The sequence below is a fragment of the Bufo gargarizans genome, chromosome 5, assembly GCF_014858855.1.
Source record: "Bufo gargarizans isolate SCDJY-AF-19 chromosome 5, ASM1485885v1, whole genome shotgun sequence".
In the NCBI taxonomy this organism is placed as follows: Eukaryota; Metazoa; Chordata; class Amphibia; order Anura; family Bufonidae; genus Bufo; species Bufo gargarizans.
In genome coordinates this window covers 21889588-21908092 of record NC_058084.1, presented here as the reverse complement: position 1 = coordinate 21908092, position 18505 = coordinate 21889588, and the positions used below count along the sequence as shown (strand labels likewise).

General features: G+C 43.6%; 1 protein-coding gene across 1 annotated transcript in view; it reads left to right on the top strand.

Annotated features, from left to right (window-relative positions):
• Positions 1–10851: 10851 nt before the first annotated feature.
• The window catches only part of LOC122938623 (cytochrome P450 2F2-like), a 201258-nt gene continuing 193604 nt past the window's right edge, over positions 10852–18505 (top strand). Inside the window, exon 1 of the mRNA XM_044294272.1 lies at positions 10852–10988. Coding sequence (XP_044150207.1) covers positions 10953–10988 — 36 coding nt within the window. The 5' untranslated portion in view covers positions 10852–10952. The remainder of the gene's footprint in view (positions 10989–18505) is intronic.

The following is an 18505-nucleotide window of genomic DNA, read 5'->3' as shown; positions in this document are numbered from 1 at the left end:
CAACCATGTCACACGCCAGCGTTCAGCTCTCCATCTCACAAACATTTGAGAGAAAGCGTAAATTCCCTGGCCCTGAATGCCAGCATTTCTAAACGACTGGCCTATGAAATGCTGTCATTTAGGCTGGTGGACACAGACAGCTTCAAACAGCTCATGTCGCTTGCTGTCCCACAGTATGTTGTTCCCAGCCGGCACTACTTCTCCAAGAGAGCCGTGCCTTCCCTGCACAACCAAGTATCCGATAAAATCAAGTGTGCACTGCGCAACGCCATCTGTAGCAAGGTCCACCTAACCACAGATACGTGGACCAGTAAGCACGGCCAGGGACGCTATATCTCCCTAACTGCACACTGGGTAAATGTAGTGGCAGCTGGGCCCCAGGCGGAGAGCTGTTTGGTGCACGTCCTTCCGCCGCCAAGGATCGCAGGGCAACATTCTTTGCCTCCTGTTGCCTCCTCCTCCTACTCGACTTCCTCCTCCTCTTCTTCCACCTGCTCATCTAGTCAGCCACAAACCTTCACCACCAACTTCAGCACAGCCCGGGGTAAACGTCAGCAGGCCATTCTGAAAATCATATGTTTGGGGGACAGGCCCCACACCGCACAGGAGTTGTGGCGGGGTATAGAACAACAGACCGACGAGTGGTTGCTGCCGGTGAGCCTCAAGCCCGGCCTGGTGGTGTGTGATAATGGGCGAAATCTCGTTGCAGCTCTGGGACTAGCCAATTTGACGCACATCCCTTGCTTGGCGCATGTGCTGAATTTGGTGGTGCAGAAGTTCATACACAACTACCCCGACATGTCAGAGCTGCTGCATAAAGTGCGGGCCGTCTGTTCGCGCTTCCGGCGTTCACATCCTGCCGCTGCTCGCCTGTCTGCGCTACAGCATAACTTCGGCCTTCCCGCTCACCGCCTCATATGCGACGTGCCCACCAGGTGGAACTCCACCTTGCACATGCTGGACAGACTGTGCGAGCAGCAGCAGGCCATAGTGGAGTTTCAGCTGCAGCACGCACGGGTCAGTCGCACTACAGAACAGCACCACTTCACCACCAATGACTGGGCCTCCATGCGAGACCTGTGTGCCCTGTTGCGCTGTTTCGAGTACTCCACCAACATGGCCAGTGGCGATGACACCGTTATCAGCGTTACAATACCACTTCTATGTCTCCTTGAGAAAACACTTAGGGCGATGATGGAAGAGGAGGTGGCCCAGGAGGAGGAGGAGGAGGAGGAAGAGGGGTCATTTTTAGCACTTTCAGGCCAGTCTCTTCGAAGTGACTCAGAGGGAGGTTTTTGGCAACAGCAGAGGCCAGGTACAAATGTGGCCAGCCAGGGCCCACTACTGGAGGACGAGGAGGACGAGGATGAGGAGGAGGTGGAGGAGGATGAGGATGAAGCATGGTCACAGCGGGGTGGCACCCAACGCAGCTCGGGTCCATCACTGGTGCGTGGCTGGGGGAAAGGCAGGACGATGACGATACGCCTCCCACAGAGGACAGCTTGTCCTTACCCCTGGGCAGCCTGGCACACATGAGCGACTACATGCTGCAGTGCCTGCGCAACGACAGCAGAGTTGCCCACATTTTAACCTGTGCGGACTACTGGGTTGCCACCCTGCTGGATCCACGCTACAAAGACAATGTGCCCACCTTACTTCCTGCACTGGAGCGTGATAGGAAGATGCGCGAGTACAAGCGCACGTTGGTAGACGCGCTACTGAGAGCATTCCCAAATGTCACAGGGGAACAAGTGGAAGCCCAAGGCCAAGGCAGAGGAGGAGCAAGAGGTCGCCAAGGCAGCTGTGTCACGGCCAGCTCCTCTGAGGGCAGGGTTAGCATAGCAGAGATGTGGAAAACTTTTGTCAACACGCCACAGCTAACTGCACCACCACCTGATACGCAACGTGTTAGCAGGAGGCAACATTTCACTAACATGGTGGAACAGTACATGTGCACACCCCTCCACGTACTGACTGATGGTTCGGCCCCATTCAACTTCTGGGTCTCTAAATTGTCCACGTGGCCAGAGCTAGCCTTTTATGCCTTGGAGGTGCTGGCCTGCCCGGCGGCAGTTTTGTCTGAACGTGTATTTAGCACGGCAGGGGGCGTCATTACAGACAAACGCAGCCGCCTGTCTACAGCCAATGTGGACAAGCTGACGTTCATAAAAATGAACCAGGCATGGATCCCACAGGACCTGTCCGTCCCTTGTGCAGATTAGACATTAACTACCTCCCCTTAACCATATATTATTGTACTCCAGGGCACTTCCTCATTCAATCCTATTTTTTATTTTCATTTTACCATTATATTGCGAGGCTACCCAAAGTTGAATGAACCTCTCCTCCTCCTCTGTCTGGGTGCCGGGGCCTAAATATATGCCAATGGACTGTTCCAATGTTGGGTGACGTGAAGCCTGATTCTCTGCTATGATATGAAGACTGATTCTCTGCTGACATGAAGCCAGATTGTCTGTTACGGGACCTCTCTCCTCTGCCTGGGTGTGTGCTGGGCCTAAATATATGCCAATGGACTGTTGCAGTGGTGGCTGACGTGAAGCCTCATTCTCTGCTATGACATGCAGACTGATTCTCTGCTGACATGAAGCCAGATCCTCTGTTACGGGACCTCTCTCCTCTGCCTGGGTGCTGGGCCTAAATATATGCCAATGGACTGTTGCAGTGGTGGCTGACGTGAAGCCTGATTCTCTGCTATGACATGCAGACTGATTCTCTGCTGACATGAAGACAGATTCTCTGTTATGGGACCTCTCTCCTCTGCCTGGGTGCTGGGCCTAAATATCTGAGAATGGACTGTTCCAGTGGTGGGTGACGTGAAGCCAGATTCTCTGCTATGGGACCTCTCTCCAATTGATTTTGGTTAATTTTTATTTATTTAATTTTTATTTTAATTCATTTCCCTATCCACATTTGTTTGCAGGGGATTTACCTACATGTTGCTGCCTTTTGCAGCCCTCTAGCCCTTTCCTGGGCTGTTTTACAGCCGTTTTAGTGCCGAAAAGTTCGGGTCCCCATTGACTTCAATGGGGTTCGGGTTCAGGACGAAGTTCGGATCGGGTTCGGATCCCGAACCCGAACATTTCCGGGAAGTTCGGCCGAACTTCTCGAACCCGAACATCCAGGTGTTCGCTCAACTCTAGTCAGGACGGATTCGTTTTGACGTAAACTTTTTTTAAAAAGAATAATGCAAACGGATCCGTTCTGAACAGATACAACCGTTTGCATTATAGGTGTGGATCCGTCTGTGCAGATACCAGATGGATCTGCAACTAATGCAGGTGTAAAAGTTGCCTAATAAGTAAAAAAATAAAATAAAATGAAAGTTTCAAGTAAGAAAAAAGAAATTAGTAGAATATAGGGAAACAAAGAAAAGACATATTAGGTATCACCTCGTCAGTATCGACCACCTCAATAAAAATATCACATGACTTAACCCCTCAGGTGAACACTGTCAAAAAAATAACCTAAAAACTGTGCAAATTTTTTTTTTGTCACCTTGAATCACTTAAAGTGCAACAACAAGTGAACAAAATGGCGTATTCCCCCCACAATAGTACCAATCTAACCGTCACCTCATCCTGCAAAAAATGAGCCCCTACCTAAGACAATCGCCCTAAAAATAAAAAATCTATGGCTCTCAGACTATGGAGACACTAAAACATGATTATTTTTTTTTGTTTCAAATATGGTTTTATTGTGTTAAATGTAAAGAAATAAAATTTAAGTAGACATACGTGTATAAGGTATCGCCACATCCATAGCAACCTGACTTAACCCCTCAGATGAACACCTTAAAAAATAAAAACAGTGTAAAAAAACCTATTTTTTGTCACCTTACATCACAAAAAGTGCAATAGCAAGTGATAAAAAAGTCATATGCACCCAAAATCATACCAATCAAACCATCATCTCATCCCACAAAAAAATTAGGCCCTATCTAAGACAATCGCCAAAAAAAAAAAAAAATATATGGCTCTCAGACTATGGAGAAACTAAAACATGATTTGTTTTGTTTTAAAAATGCTTTTATTGTGTTAAATATAGAGTTGAGCAGATACCTGGTTGTTCGGGTTCGACGGGTTTAGCCGAACTTCACAAAAAAATTTGGCCCCGAGCCCGAACCCCATTGAAGTCAATAGGGACCAGAACTTTTGAGCACTAAAATAGCTGTAAAAATGTCACGGAAAGAGCTAGAGGGCTGCAAATGGCATCAAAATGTGATTAAGAGCAAGGTAAGTGCTCTGCAAACAAATGTGGATAGGAAAATTACTTTAAATAACATAAAATACGGAAAAAGAAAAAATAATAATCTTGATCTAGGAGGACCAGGTCCATATGGAGTAGGAGGTTGAGGAGGTGATGGATGTGGCGGTGTAGGTGGAAGTGGCGGTGGAGGAGGAGGAGGTAGCATACACTGCTTTTTGTTTTAAAATTATTATTATTTTTTTTAATTAGGGTACACCCCAAAACATTGGGAAATATAACCCTCCAGTCGTGTTAAACACACGTTCAGACAATACACCGGCTGCAGGACAGGCCAGCACCTCCAAGGCGTAAAGGACAAGCTCAGGCCATGTGCCCAATTTGGAGACCCAGAAGTTGCATGGGCCGACCCCTGTCAGTTCGTGTAGGCGTGTGCACACTTACTGCCCCACCATGTCGCACGTCACCGTGATGTTCACGATCCAATTTGATATCTGCTCTATCAACTTTCGATGTTCTTTTATGCGCCTACCATGGTGATTACGGGTGGCGGGGAATCAGGGTTCCAGGCCAGAGAGGGAGCGTGAGAAAAAGAGACCAAATCTAGGGGAGATAAATATATTTAAAAAAATTGGGATTGAGAAGAAATAAATGTGGGAAAAGCTATTGAGGCGCAAATGTGGGACAAATTACAGAAACCCAAATGTGGCCCAAAAGAGTCAAGCAAAATTGTGGGGAAAGCTATTGAGGCGCAAATATTGGCCAAAAGAGTATAGCGGAAATGTAGGACAAAGTATTGAAGCTTAAATGTGGTACAACTTGTTTAAGTTTAAGCATTGAATCAAAGGAGGTGGCGCACATCAATTAAAGAAGCATTTCAAAATGTTATTCCCTGTCACCTACGCAGAGCAGGGGTTTATTCACCTCTAAAATTGTATAATGTCAACCAAAGAATGTAACAGAAAAATGACAGAAATGAATTAACCTGTCTACTTGGTAGAGCAGGGGTCTATGACAGAAAAAAATTGTTTATTGTCACCCGAAAATTTCAAATTATTGAAATTTATTAAGCTGTCAACTAGGTAGAGGAGGGGTATATTACACCCAAAAATTAGTGAATTCGACCATAAAATGTAACTAATAAAATGTTTATTTTTTTATTTATTTTTAAACGGCCTACTAGGTATAGCAGTGGTACATCACACCCAAAAACTGGTGAATTCCACCATAAAATGTAACAAACAAATTGTTTTTGTTTAACCTGTCTACTAGGTATAGCAGTGGTACTTCACACCCAAAAATTGTTGAATTTCAACTAAAAATGTAACTGACATACAGTTTTTTTTTTTTGTTAACCGGCCTACTAGGTATAGCAGTGGTACTATACACCCAAAAATTAGTGAATTTCACCCGAAAATGTAAATGACAAAGTAGTGAAATTATATAAAATAAAATACGTAAAAAAAAAAAATTGATTTATGAGGTGGAGTTCCATATGGAGTAGGAATTTGAGGAGGCGGTGGACGTAGCGGAGTAGGTGTAAGTGACGGTGGAGGAGGACAAGGTTTTTGGTTTTAATTTAATTTTGTAAAATTAAGATACACTCCAAAAGAGTGTGAAATATCCAAAATTCAGTTTTATGACCGCAAGGGAAGGATGGTAACTGGATACCAGTTCCTTACTGGAAGGATGGTAACAGGATACCAGGAGAACGACACCAGCAACATGCCTGGAGTACCCCTCAAACTTCTGCCATCCAGCAGGAAGCTAAATAGCCCAAGCGGCCACACCCACACACACACTCTAGGAAAGGAGTTAAAGGGAACCTGTCACCGGGAGTTTGTGTATAGAGCTGAGGACATGGGTTGCTAGATGGAGCTAGCACATACACAATACCCAGTCCCCATAGCTCTGTGTGCTTTTATTGTGTAAAAAAAAACTATTTGATACATATGCAAATTAACCGGAGATGAGTCCTGTCCCTGACTTATCTCACTTACAGGACTCATCTCAGGTTAATTTGCATATGTATCAAATCGTTTTTTTTACACAATAAAAGCACACAGAGCTATGGGGACTGGGTATTGTGGATATGCTAGTGGCCATCTAGTAACCCATGTCCTCAGCTCTCTACACAAAATCCTGGTGACAGGTGCCCTTTAACTGTTCGATCACCAAACCAGGTAAGTGTCACTTAAAGGGGAAGTGTACAGACATCAAACTCCCTTTCACCAAACAAAAAGAGTGAACACTAAAATCACACATAGCCAGAGGCAACTGCATGCCGTGACAGCGAGCGCCTAGCAACCGCTCAGGCCGCTCTACTGCCAACAACCTTATGTTGCCAGCGGCAACCACATGTGAGGCAAGATACAGAGCCCACACCTTTGGAAGACAACATAAGACAAACCGCTGACAACAGCATGCGAACCAAGGAGTCACGACCACAACCATGACACAGCAGCAGCATCCTCTCCCTACACTAAGCACAGCAGAGTGACGTGCAGCGCTACGTGACTCCAGCTTATATAGAGCCCGGGTCACATGCTGCACTGGCCAATCACAGCCACACCCTTTGATGGCTTCTAAGGGCACTCAGTTAAACGCTTGTTAATTGGCTGCTCTGCAGCCTTTCAAAAAGCGCTAAAAGAAAATCGCCGAACACCGAACCCGAACTTTTACAGAAATGTTCGGGTCTGGGGTCCAAAAATCCAAAAGTTCGGTACGAACCCCAACTTTACAGTTCGGGTTTGTTCAACCCTAGTTAAATATAAAAAACTTAAAAGTATACATATTAGGTATCGCCGCATCCGTAACAACCTGCTATATAAAAATACCACATGACCTAACCCTGCTCTTTAAAAATACCACATGACCTAACCTAAAAAAAGTCAAAAAAGCAATTTTTTGTCACCTTACATCACAAAAAAGTGTAATAGCAAGCGATAAAAAAGTCATATGCACCCCAAAATCATACCAATCAAACCATTATCTCATCCCACAAAAAATAAAAGACAATCGCCCCAAAAAATAAACTCTTAAACTATGGAGACACTAAAACATTTTTGTTTCAGAAATGCTGTTATTGTGTAAAACTTAAATAAAAAAAGTATGCATATTAGATATCACCACGTCCGAGAGAACCTGCTGTATAAAAATATCAAATGAAAGAACCCTTCAGGTGAACACCATTAAATTTTTTTTATTAAAACCGTGTAAAAAAAAGATTTTTTTTTGTCACCTTACATCACAAAAAGTGTAATAGCAAGCGATCAAAAAGTCATACACACCTTAAAATAGTGCCAATCAAACTGTCTTTTCATACGGGAATAAATTAGCCCTTACATAAGACAGTCGCCCAAAAAATTTAAAAAAAACTATGGCTTTCAGAATATGGAGACACTAAATTATTTTTTTCAAAGATGCTTGATTATGTAAAACTGAAACAAACAACGCAAAAAAGTAGTCAACTTTGGTATTGTCGCATCCGTAACAACCTGCTCTATAAAATACCCCATGATCTAACCTGTCAGATGAACACTGTAAATAACAAAAAATAAAAACGGTGCCAAAACAGATATTTTTTGTTACCTTGCCTCACAAAAAGTGTAATCATATGTACCCTAAAATAGTACCAACAAAACTGCCACCTTATCCCATAGTTTCCAAAATGGGGTCTTCAAATGTGACCTGGAAACGTAAAATTATCCCAGTTAGAGGGAATCTGTCACCTATTTTGACCATATAAAACCGTTTACATAGCAATGTGCAATAAAGTACCTTCTTACCTCCATGTGTCTTCTTTCTTTTATTCAACTTTTCATTCTTATAAAAAAGCGATTTGTCTGATGAGGTTCCAATATGAGGCGTTATTACTCTGCTCTAGTGCCCAGTAACGCCCCCCCCCCTGCAGTGTCTAGCCCGCCTCTCCAGAGGGCAACAGCCTCAATAGTGTCACTGGGCCCGGCGCATGCCCAGTGACACTATTGAGGCTGTTGCCCTCTGGAACAGGAGAATCGTGCAGGCGCAGGCACTCACCGATACTGCGCCTGCGCAGGATTTCGAAGGACAAGAGGGGAGGAAGGGAGTTCCGGTGCAATGAATAAAATAAATGACGTAATGGGGAGGGGCGGCGCTGTAGGCCAAGAGAGGAGGAAGCACGATGGGGCAATAAATACATTCAATGACGTAGTGGTGAGGGGGCGGCGCCGTAGGCCAAGAGAGGAATAAGGAACGCCCGATGAAGTGAATAAAATAAATGACGTAATCGGGAGGGGGCGGCGCCGTAGGCCAAGAGAGGAGGAAGCACGATGGGGCAATGAATAAATTCAATAACGTAGTGGTGAGGGGGCGGCGCCGTTCGGCAAGTATGTGGGAGGACATTTATTTCTTAGGAGGCCGGCTGGGCACTGCAGGGGGGAGTTACTGGGCACTAGAGCAGAGTAATAACGCCCCTTTGGGCACCTTGGAACCTCATTTGCATATCAGACAAATTGCTTTTTTATAAGAATGAAAAGTTGAATAAAAGAAAGAAGGCAAATGGAGGTAAGAAGGTACTTTATTGCACATTGCTATGTAAACGGTTTTATATGGTCAAAATAGGTGACAGATTCCCTTTAAATCTGCCCCCCAAAAAACGTATGGCATTCCTTTCCTTCTGCGCCCTGCCGTGTGCCCGTACAGCAGTTTATGACCACATATGGGGTGTTTCTGTAAACTACAGAATCAGGGTAATAAATATTGAGTTTTGTTTGGCTGTTATCCCTTGCTTTGTTACTGGAAAAAATGGATTAAAATGGAAAATCTTCCAAGAAAAGTGACATTCTGAAATGTCATCTACATTTTCCTTACATTTTTTTGGAACACCTAAAGGGTTACCAAAGTTTGTAATGTCAGTTTTGAATACCTTGAGGGGTGTAGTTTCCAAAATGGGGTCACTTTTTTGGAGTTTCTACTTTAGAGGTGGATCAGAGGGTCTTCAAATGTGACCTGGCAACTTAAAATTATCCCAGTAAAACCTGCCTTCCAAAAACCATATGACGTTCCTTTCCTTCTGCGCCCTGCCGTGTGCCCGTACAGCAGTTTACAACCACATATAGGGTGTTTCTGTAAACTGCAGAATCAGGGTAACAAATATTGAGCTTTGTTTGGCTGTTAACCCTTGCTTTGTTACTGGAAAAAATTTACCTTGAGGGGTGTAGTTTCTAAAATGGGGTCATTTTTGGGTGGTTTATTTTATGTAAGCCTCACAAAGTGACTTCAGACATGAACTGGTCGTTAAAAAGTGGGTTTTAGAAATGTTCTGAAATATTTCAAGATTTGCTTCTAAACTTTTAAGCCTTCTAACGTCCCAAAAAAAAAAAGTAATTTGCAAAATGATTCAAACATGAAGTAGACATAAAGTAATAATAATTTTAGGAGGTATCACTATCTGTTTTATAAGCAGAGAAATAGAAATTTTGAAAATTGTGAATTTTTCAAAATTTGGGGTAAATTTGGTATTTTTTTATAAATAAAAACGAAATGTTTTGATTCAAATTTACCACCGTCATGAAGTACAATATATGTCGAGAAAACAATCTCAGAATGGCTTGGATAAGTACAAGTGTGTTAAAGTTATTACCGCATAAAGTAAAATGAAGGCTTGCTAAATGTGGCTTGGTCCTGAAGGTAAAAACGAGCTTGGTCCTGAAGGGGTTAACAGCCCGTTTACGTGTCGTATTTCTGTGTCACTGGTGCATTGGAGGTGTACGTCACAGAGAAAACACGCCTTTAGGTCGCCCTCAGACTGAACCTCCACATTAAAGCCTAAGGCGTTTTGATGCGTTTTTCACACGCGTGATAAACACTGAATGTGTACAAACAACATCTCTTAGCAACCATGCGTGATAAACGCATCGCATCTGCACTTGCTTGCGGATGCGATTTTCACGCAGCTCCATTCACTTGTATGGGGTGAAATGAATGGGTCCGGGTCCCATGCGGGTGCAATGCGTTCATGTCACTGACCCTCTCCCTCACTGCAGCAGCTTCCTGTCCCATAGACTAGTTAGAGCAGAATGGCGGTGCAACACGTGACTCAGCATTTATGCATGCATGGTCAGGGCTTGCCCCGGCCAATCACAGCCATACCAATACTAGGCATGACTGCGATGGCTCCAAGTGCCCACAGCTTAAAAGCGCATTGATTGGCTGCGCTGCAGCCTTTCAACAAGCTTTATTTAATATCCAAACACCGAACATGGACTTTTTACGCCAATGTCGGTGTCCGAGTACTCGGACACAGTAATGTTCGTTAGATGCCCAAATATTCCGGTCTGGGTTCGCTCATCCCTATTTGTCACCACAAAGTGCAAGGAAATTCGGATTTGTGGATTTATTCTCCACTTTGTCATTATAATTTTCTATCATTTTTATATTTTCTATCGATAACCAGCAAATATTGTGAAACAGAGAGAAATGATTCCACTGTTACACTCCAGCACAATTCCCTGTGGTAATACTGTACTGAGATGTTTGACTTCAGAGATCGCTGAGCACAAAGATGGAATTACTAATCCCATTCTCTGTTTCTAATCACAGGAGCCATGGAGCTGACCACCATCCTCGCTCTTTCTATCGTCCTCATCCTCACTGTCTACATTCGTCTATCATGGTCCAGACTGAACAGATACAAGTCACTGCCTCCTGGACCTACCCCAATTCCTGTGCTGGGGACTCCCAACTACATGGATTTAAGACACTTTGCCGTGAAATTACGAAAGGTAAGTGTTTCCTAGGAGACATGAGGCAGCGCATGATGAGTAATGTGGCTACAGAGTTCACTCAACATGTGATAGTCATTGGTTCCTGCAGAACAACTGAATGTTGTGAGCTGTAGATGTTATGTTTGTGTTACAAATAACTCTATTGAAAACTATCTCTAAACCTCAAAATGTCACCACAGAAAAAGAAAAAATATCCCCTGTAATCTTCTGTACAGCGCTGTGACACGTGGTCGTTCAGCTGCCTCTTTGTTGGTGTAGAACCTGCTAATTATTATTTTTTTCCCGCAAAGTGACATGCACAAGATTGGCTATTGGCATGTGCAGTTCCCCAGAAGTACTACTGCAAATGGATAATTACTACTAACAGAGTTGATGCACAGTTATTAAGTTAAATGTGATTTATTGTGCCTTATGTGCAGTCGTGGCCAAAAGTTTTGAGAATGACACAAATATAAGTTTTCACAGAGTTTGCTGCTAAACTGCTGTTAGATCTTTGTGTCAGTTGTTTCTGTGATGTAGTGAAATATAATTACTCGCACTTCATACGTTTCAGAGGCTTTTATCGACAATTACATGACATTTATGCAAAGAGTCAGTATTTGCAGTGTTGGCCCTTCTTTTTCAGGACCTCTGTAATTCGACTGGGCATGCTCTCAATCACCTTCTGGGCCAATTCCTGACTGATACAACCCATTCTTTCATAATCACTTCTTGGAGTTTGTCAGAATTTGTGGGTTTTTGTTTGTCCACCCGCCTCTTGAGGATTGACCACAAGTTCTCAATGGGATTAAGATCTGGGGAGTTTCCAGGCCATGGACCCAAAATGTCAACGTTTTGGTCCCCGAGCCACTTAGTTATCACTTTTGCCTTATGGCACGGTGCTCCATCGTGCTGGAAAATGCATTGTTCTTCACCAAACTGTTGTTGGATTGTTGGAAGAAGTTGCTGTTGGAGGGTGTTTTGGTGCCATTCTTTATTCATGGCTGTGTTTTTGGGAAAAATTGTGAGTGAGCCCACTCCCTTGGATGAGAAGCAACCCCACACATGAATGGTCTCAGGAGGCTTTACTGTTGGCATGACACAGGACTGATGGTAGCGCTCACCTTTTCTTCTCCGGACAAGCCTTTCTCCTGATGCCCCAAACAATCGGAAAGAGGCTTCATCGGAGAATATGACTTTGCCCCAGTCCTCAGCAGTCCATTCACCATATTTTCTGCAGAAGATCAATCTGTCCCTGATTTTTTTTTGGAGAGAAGTGGCTTATTTGCTGCCCTTCTTGACACCAGGCCATCTTCCGAAAGTCTTCGCCTCACTGTGCGTGCAGATGCGCTCACACCTGCCTGCTGCCATTCCTGAGCAAGCTCTGCACTGGTGGCACTCCGATCCCGCAGCTAAATTCTCTTTAGGAGACGATCCTGGTGCTTGCTGGATTTTCTTGGACGCCCTGAAGCCTTCTTAACAAGAATTGAACCTCTTTCCTTGAAGTTCTTGATGATCCTATAAATTGTTGATTGAGGTGCAATCTTAGTAGCCACAATATCCTTGCCTGTGAAGCCATTTTTATACAACGCAATGATGGCTGCACGCATTTCTTTGCAGGTCACCATGGTTAACAATGGAAGAACAATGATTTCAAGCATCACCCTCCTTTTAACAGGTCAAGTCTGCCATTTTAACCCAATCAGCCTGACATAATGATCTCCAGCCTTGTGCTCGTCAACATTCTAACCCGAGTTAACAAGACGATTACTGAAATGATCTCAGCAGGTCCTTTAATGATAGCAATGAAATGCAGTGGAAAGGTTTTTTGGGATTAAGTTAAATTTCATGGCAAAGAAGGACTATGCAATTCATCTGATCACTCTTCATAACATTCTGGAGTATATGCAAATTGCTATTATGAAAACTTAAGCAGCAACTTTTCCAATTTCCAATATTTAGGTAATTCTCAAAACTTTTGGCCACGACTGTACTTAATAGAATTGTACAGGCAACCAAACAGTCAGAAAGCTGTTTAAGTTGCCAGGGTGATGGACCAAGTATGCCCCCATTTAGTTAGTGAGGAGTCTATTCTGAGCAGAGCAAGGTAGAAGATTTGTGTGTAAGCTCAAGCTCAGAGAACCTTCGGCTCTGGGAGGTCAGCTACCAAGGAAGCAACTCTACTACCAGAGTTCCCCCTGAGAGAAGACAATAAGAAGGTTGACAATAAGGATGAGCGTATTTCATAAAATTAATTTGGTGTCTGCAATAGGAAAACATACTCCAGGGTTAAAGTAACTTTGTTGTCGCAGATCTTCTGAATAGCATTCTCAACCCCTTTCTAAAAATCCCTAATTTTGGGACAGGATCCAAGTGTATGGCCCAAAGATCCCCTTTCTACTCCATACCTCCAGCAGGTGTCCTCAGTGATTATTGTTGTTTTGTACGACATCGTGTCATTGTTTTAAAAGAATTCTCCTGGATTCTGAAACATCTCCAAAATCCGAGAGAAAAACTTAAATCCAGCTCACCTCCCAGTTAGTATAATCCCGATTCTGAAACCCTAGGGGAGTGACACCGTCGCAGGCTGCAGGTAATTTGGAAGAAGGTCTCAGATTCAAGTAGGGTCCATATTAAAATCGCTTCTTTATTTGGACATCATACAGACATGACAGACTGCCACACAGTACAACAGATTGGCGTTGACGCGTTTCGGGTACTGAGACCCTTAGTCGTAACGTTGTTGCATAGTGAGATACCCCAATATAAAGGAAAAAGATAGCCATTCCCCCCTACAATCCATGGGAGGCGGCATTGATCCCATTGGTCGTCTCACTGTGCATCACACCCTAGTTGCCACCCATTCATTACCAAGTTAATGCATTACAGACTGTGCTGGGACTTAACAAAAGTTAACCCTTAAGGACTCTGGTCCAAATTCTGTGAACATTCACTAAAAAAGGGGGAAACAGGTGAGAGTCCAAAAAAAAACGCACAGTGTGAACACACCGACTCGTGTAACATATAAAAACATATATTGTACAAAACCAAAACAGCCTTCACATTAATAACAGTATTTTTTAACAGTATTTTTTCTGCTTAGGACATTGGTGCCACGCTTAGTAATCTTGTTATGCAGGAGAGAACCACTAATAATGATAATGGCACCAAGAACTGGGGACCAAATGGACAGACACAAGAAAAGGAATGGGGGGGAAGGGGAGACAGTGAGAAAGAATAGACACGCAGGAATGATACACATAAATGCACATATTGATATGTAAATGAACATATTTGTTATTGGTATATGTACATCAATTCCTTTTTCAGGTTAAGGCCATATGGAACTCTAGTGTTCAGCCTGAAGATCCAAAACGCCTCCCGTAGGAGGAGTTTCTTGCGGTGGTCACCACCTCTCTTAGGGGCAAATATCCTCTCTATCGCGAAGGCTTTAAAGCCCCTTACTTGACGATCATGTATTTGTATAAAATGTCTAGCTACATTCGAAATATTAAGTGCATTAGGGTTGCTTATATAATTTAAATGTTCCAGAAGGCGATTCCTGAATCTTCGGATCGTACTTCCAACATACATTAAGTCGCAATCCTTGCACTGTATAATGTATACCACTCCTGCAGTGTTGCAATTAATATAGCTTTGTATTGGAAAGCTGCAGGAGTGGTCAGATCTGTCAAAGGACTTGGAGGGGGTGGCATAGATGCAAGTCTTGCAGGGATTGCCCCCGCATTTGGAAAAGCCCTTGTATCTGAGCCAACTAGACTTCATGCTGGCTCCCATCCTATTGGCCGTGAAGAGGGATGGGGACAGCGAGCAGGACAATGTAGTGGCTTTTCTGGAAACAATTTTGAGACCTGATTTCAGGGCATTATATAATATTTCGTCATCATACAGAATAGGCAGACAGCCCTTAATGATGGAGCTGATTTTATTGAACTCCTTGCTATATGCCAGCGATAACGTTGGTACATTGTCCTGGTCACTGTTACCATACCTCTCCATCCTCCTGGATGGGGTATCCCGTTTGCCTCCTGCTGCTATTTTGCCAAAAAGCATAAGACACAAATATCATCCTTTCTTGAGGAATATTTCAGATTGAACAATACCCCTGATATATCCCCCCAGATCCTCTGGGATGCCCACAAGCCCTATATTAGAGGCAGGCTGATCAGCCTCTGTTCTTTTTTAAAGAGGGAGTCTGAGAAGCAGCTTAATGCATTACTGGCCAAAATCCATATATTGGAAAAAGCGCATAAGAGGTCCTTGCTAGACCACCAACTAACGGAACTCTCTTCTCTTAGGACGCAATTAAAGAATTTGCTAAACGAGCGCTCTGCCAAGTTTTACTTGTCGGCCCAGCAAAAAACTTTCGCTCATGGAAATAAAGCGTCGAAATTCATGATGCGTAGAATAAAACAGAGAAGAGACTCCCGTTATGTGCAAAGCATTAAATCTCCTCAAGGTACTCAGCTTTTCAAAGCTGAAGAAATTGCGGATCAGTTTAAACTGTTCTACGAGTCATTATATAACCTCCCTCCTTCTGCTCTTCCGAACTCCTCTTTAGATAGAGAAGCCAATATCAAGTCCTTTCTGGACACCCTCACTCTCCCGTCACTAAACATTACACAGCAAGAATCCCTTTCCAAGCCATTTACCCCTCTTGAATTAACATTGGCCATCAAATCTACCCCTAAAGGGAAAAGCCCCGGTCCCGATGGTCTCCCTATATCATACTATTCGGCCTTTGGGGAATTGTTACTCCCTTTTATGCTTCCCATTTGCAATCGTACACTAATGGGTCATCCTCTTTCTTCAGACATGACGAAAGCCACAATCACAATCATCCCTAAAGAGGGCAAAGACCTCACATCATGCTCCAACTACCGTCCCATATCCTTACTCAATGTAGACCTCAAACTCATCGCAAAAATGCTTGCCACAAGACTGCAAAATTTACTCCCCCAACCGATCCATCCTGATCAAGTGGGATTTGTCAAAGGCCGTGAAGGGAAGGATAATACCACAAAAATCCTCAATGCCCTGTCTTATGCCTCCCATAAAGCCATCCCTCTGGTCATGATTGGCACGGATGCCGAAAAGGCATTTGATAGAATAGACTAGACATACATCAGGATGATCCTCTCAAAATTCCATCTGCCTATACAATACATAAATGCTGTGTTTTCCATGTATGTGCATTCTTCGGCATCCGTGTCAGTCAATGGGCTTATGTCTTCTCAGTTCCCAATAAGAAATGGCACGAGGCAAGGCTGCCCACTATCCCCTCTTATATTCGTCCTAGTAATGGAATCCCTCCTACAAGTTCTCCGGCAAGACAAGGAAATCAAGGGTCTGTCGGTCGGGCGTCATGAGTTTAAATTAGCAGCCTTTGCAGATGACCTACTGATCCTAACTACCAATCCCCATACTTCCATGCCCAGAATTTTGTCAAAACTCTCCCTATTCGGCTCACTATCCAACTTCAAGGTCAACCCTTCGAAGTCTCAAATTCTCCATACGGGTTTATCTCCCCTAACCCTTGCATCCCTCCGGATAAACTCCCCATTTAATTGGCAAACCCAGCTATTAACGTACCTGGGAGTCAGGATCTCCCCTCACCTGTCTGAACTATTCAGCTTGAATTTTAAACCTCTTCTAGCTTCTATCCAAACCCAAATAGACTCACTAGATTTTCCATACCTTTCTTGGTTCGGAAGGAAAAACATTTTAATGTCCTTAATCATCCCCAGACTCACCTACTTAATGCAGGTACTCCCCATAGAAATCCCCAAATCTTTCTTTGCTTCTCTAAATAAGCTTATAAGAAAATTTATTTGGAGTGGTAAACACCCACGCATTTCATTCCTTACATTAACCAAGCCCAAAGCTAGGGGCGGCATTGGTCTTCCTGACCCAGAGACATACATGAAAGCTATACAGCTTTCTAGGGTTGTCGACTGGATTAGATATCCCCCTCATAAATCCTGGCTCATAATAGAAAATGCCTTCCTACCCTCCCCTATTAGGGCTCTTGTACTAGCCGACAAACTAACCCCCTCTCTTGGTTCTATTTCAAATCCTCTTATCCGAAATACATTAAAAGTTTGGAGAAGTTTCTCACCTTCGTCGAAGGTTTTAAATTTGCCCTCTCCCCTCCTCCGGTTAGGAGATCTTGTTAATTTAGCTCCTAAGGACTTGAGAGATAGCAGCCCTCTGGCTTTACGTTCCCTCGATATTCCTATATCTCGGCTCCTGGACCCAAATGGGTGTTTACTCTCAGACTTAGAAATTGGTAATGTCTTAGGCACACAGATCCACAACCCTGTCCTTATGAGCTTCATTAAAACCGAATCTCTCCTCCTCACAAAAAAGACCTCCTCTTCCGACACTATCTGTTGGTTCGAAGAATTGGTCAGTAATAAGAAATACCCTCCTAAAATCATTTCCACAATTTATAAGAACCTGTTGTCCCCCCCCTCTGTTCTCAAACCTGCGATAATTGGTCTGTGGGAAAAAGACCTCCAAAGAACCCTGACACCTCTTGAGATAGCCAAAGCTCTAATTGCCCCACATAAGATCTCCAGGTGTGTGCGTATCCAGGAAAACAGTTATAAGGTCCTTATGAGGTGGTACAGGACTCCAGATAAGACTTGCCTATACAGCCCTACTGCCTCAGATAGGTGCTGGCGATGCTGCAAAACTAAGGGTTCGTTCCTACACATCTGGTGGTCTTGCGAGCTGATCAACCCGTGGTGGCTTACCTTGATCGGATTGTGCAATCGGATCTGTCAGACTTCCTTCCCCTGCTCACCGGACATGGCCCTATTGTCTCTGGGATTGGGGGGGGTCAACTCACGTAAGCTCACTCTCTTTTCGCTTTTGATAGCTGCGGCCAGATTACTTTTACCAACTTTCTTCTGATGTTCCTAGTGTGGAACAATGGTCTAATAGAGTCGACCAGATTTACAGAATGGAGGAGATCTCCCATTGGGAATCTCGCACCAGACACACCTTCCTCCAGATCTGGTCCCCTTGGAAAGCCTATAGGAACTTCCCTTAACCCTCCTCCTCTGCCCCCTAGTGCCTGGTCCAATGGCTCAGTACAATGTCTTAGTGCACTGTCTCAATACCTTATCTCCACACTAATAGCTCTCGTGCCTACACCGTGTCAATACTACTGTCAATATTACTATCAATATTACTGTCAATGTTGCTGTCAATACTATTACCTCACCACCCTGTCACAAAGTTTGATCAACTTAATGTTTTTGTTTACCTTTATTTGACATCTGCTTTTATGCGGCCTCCCAGGCCTTTCTCCGTGTGTGCAAATGCACAATGTATTTTTTTTTTTTTGCCTTTCAAATGTCAATATCACATGTGTACAGCTTTTTGTATTGTATACTAGTCAATGCTCTCTGTTACTATTTTGGTTATGAAAATATAAAAACAATAAAAATTGTTAATTAAAAAAAAAAAAAAAGAACTGTTCGGCCTGCCTGGTCCATATATCAAGG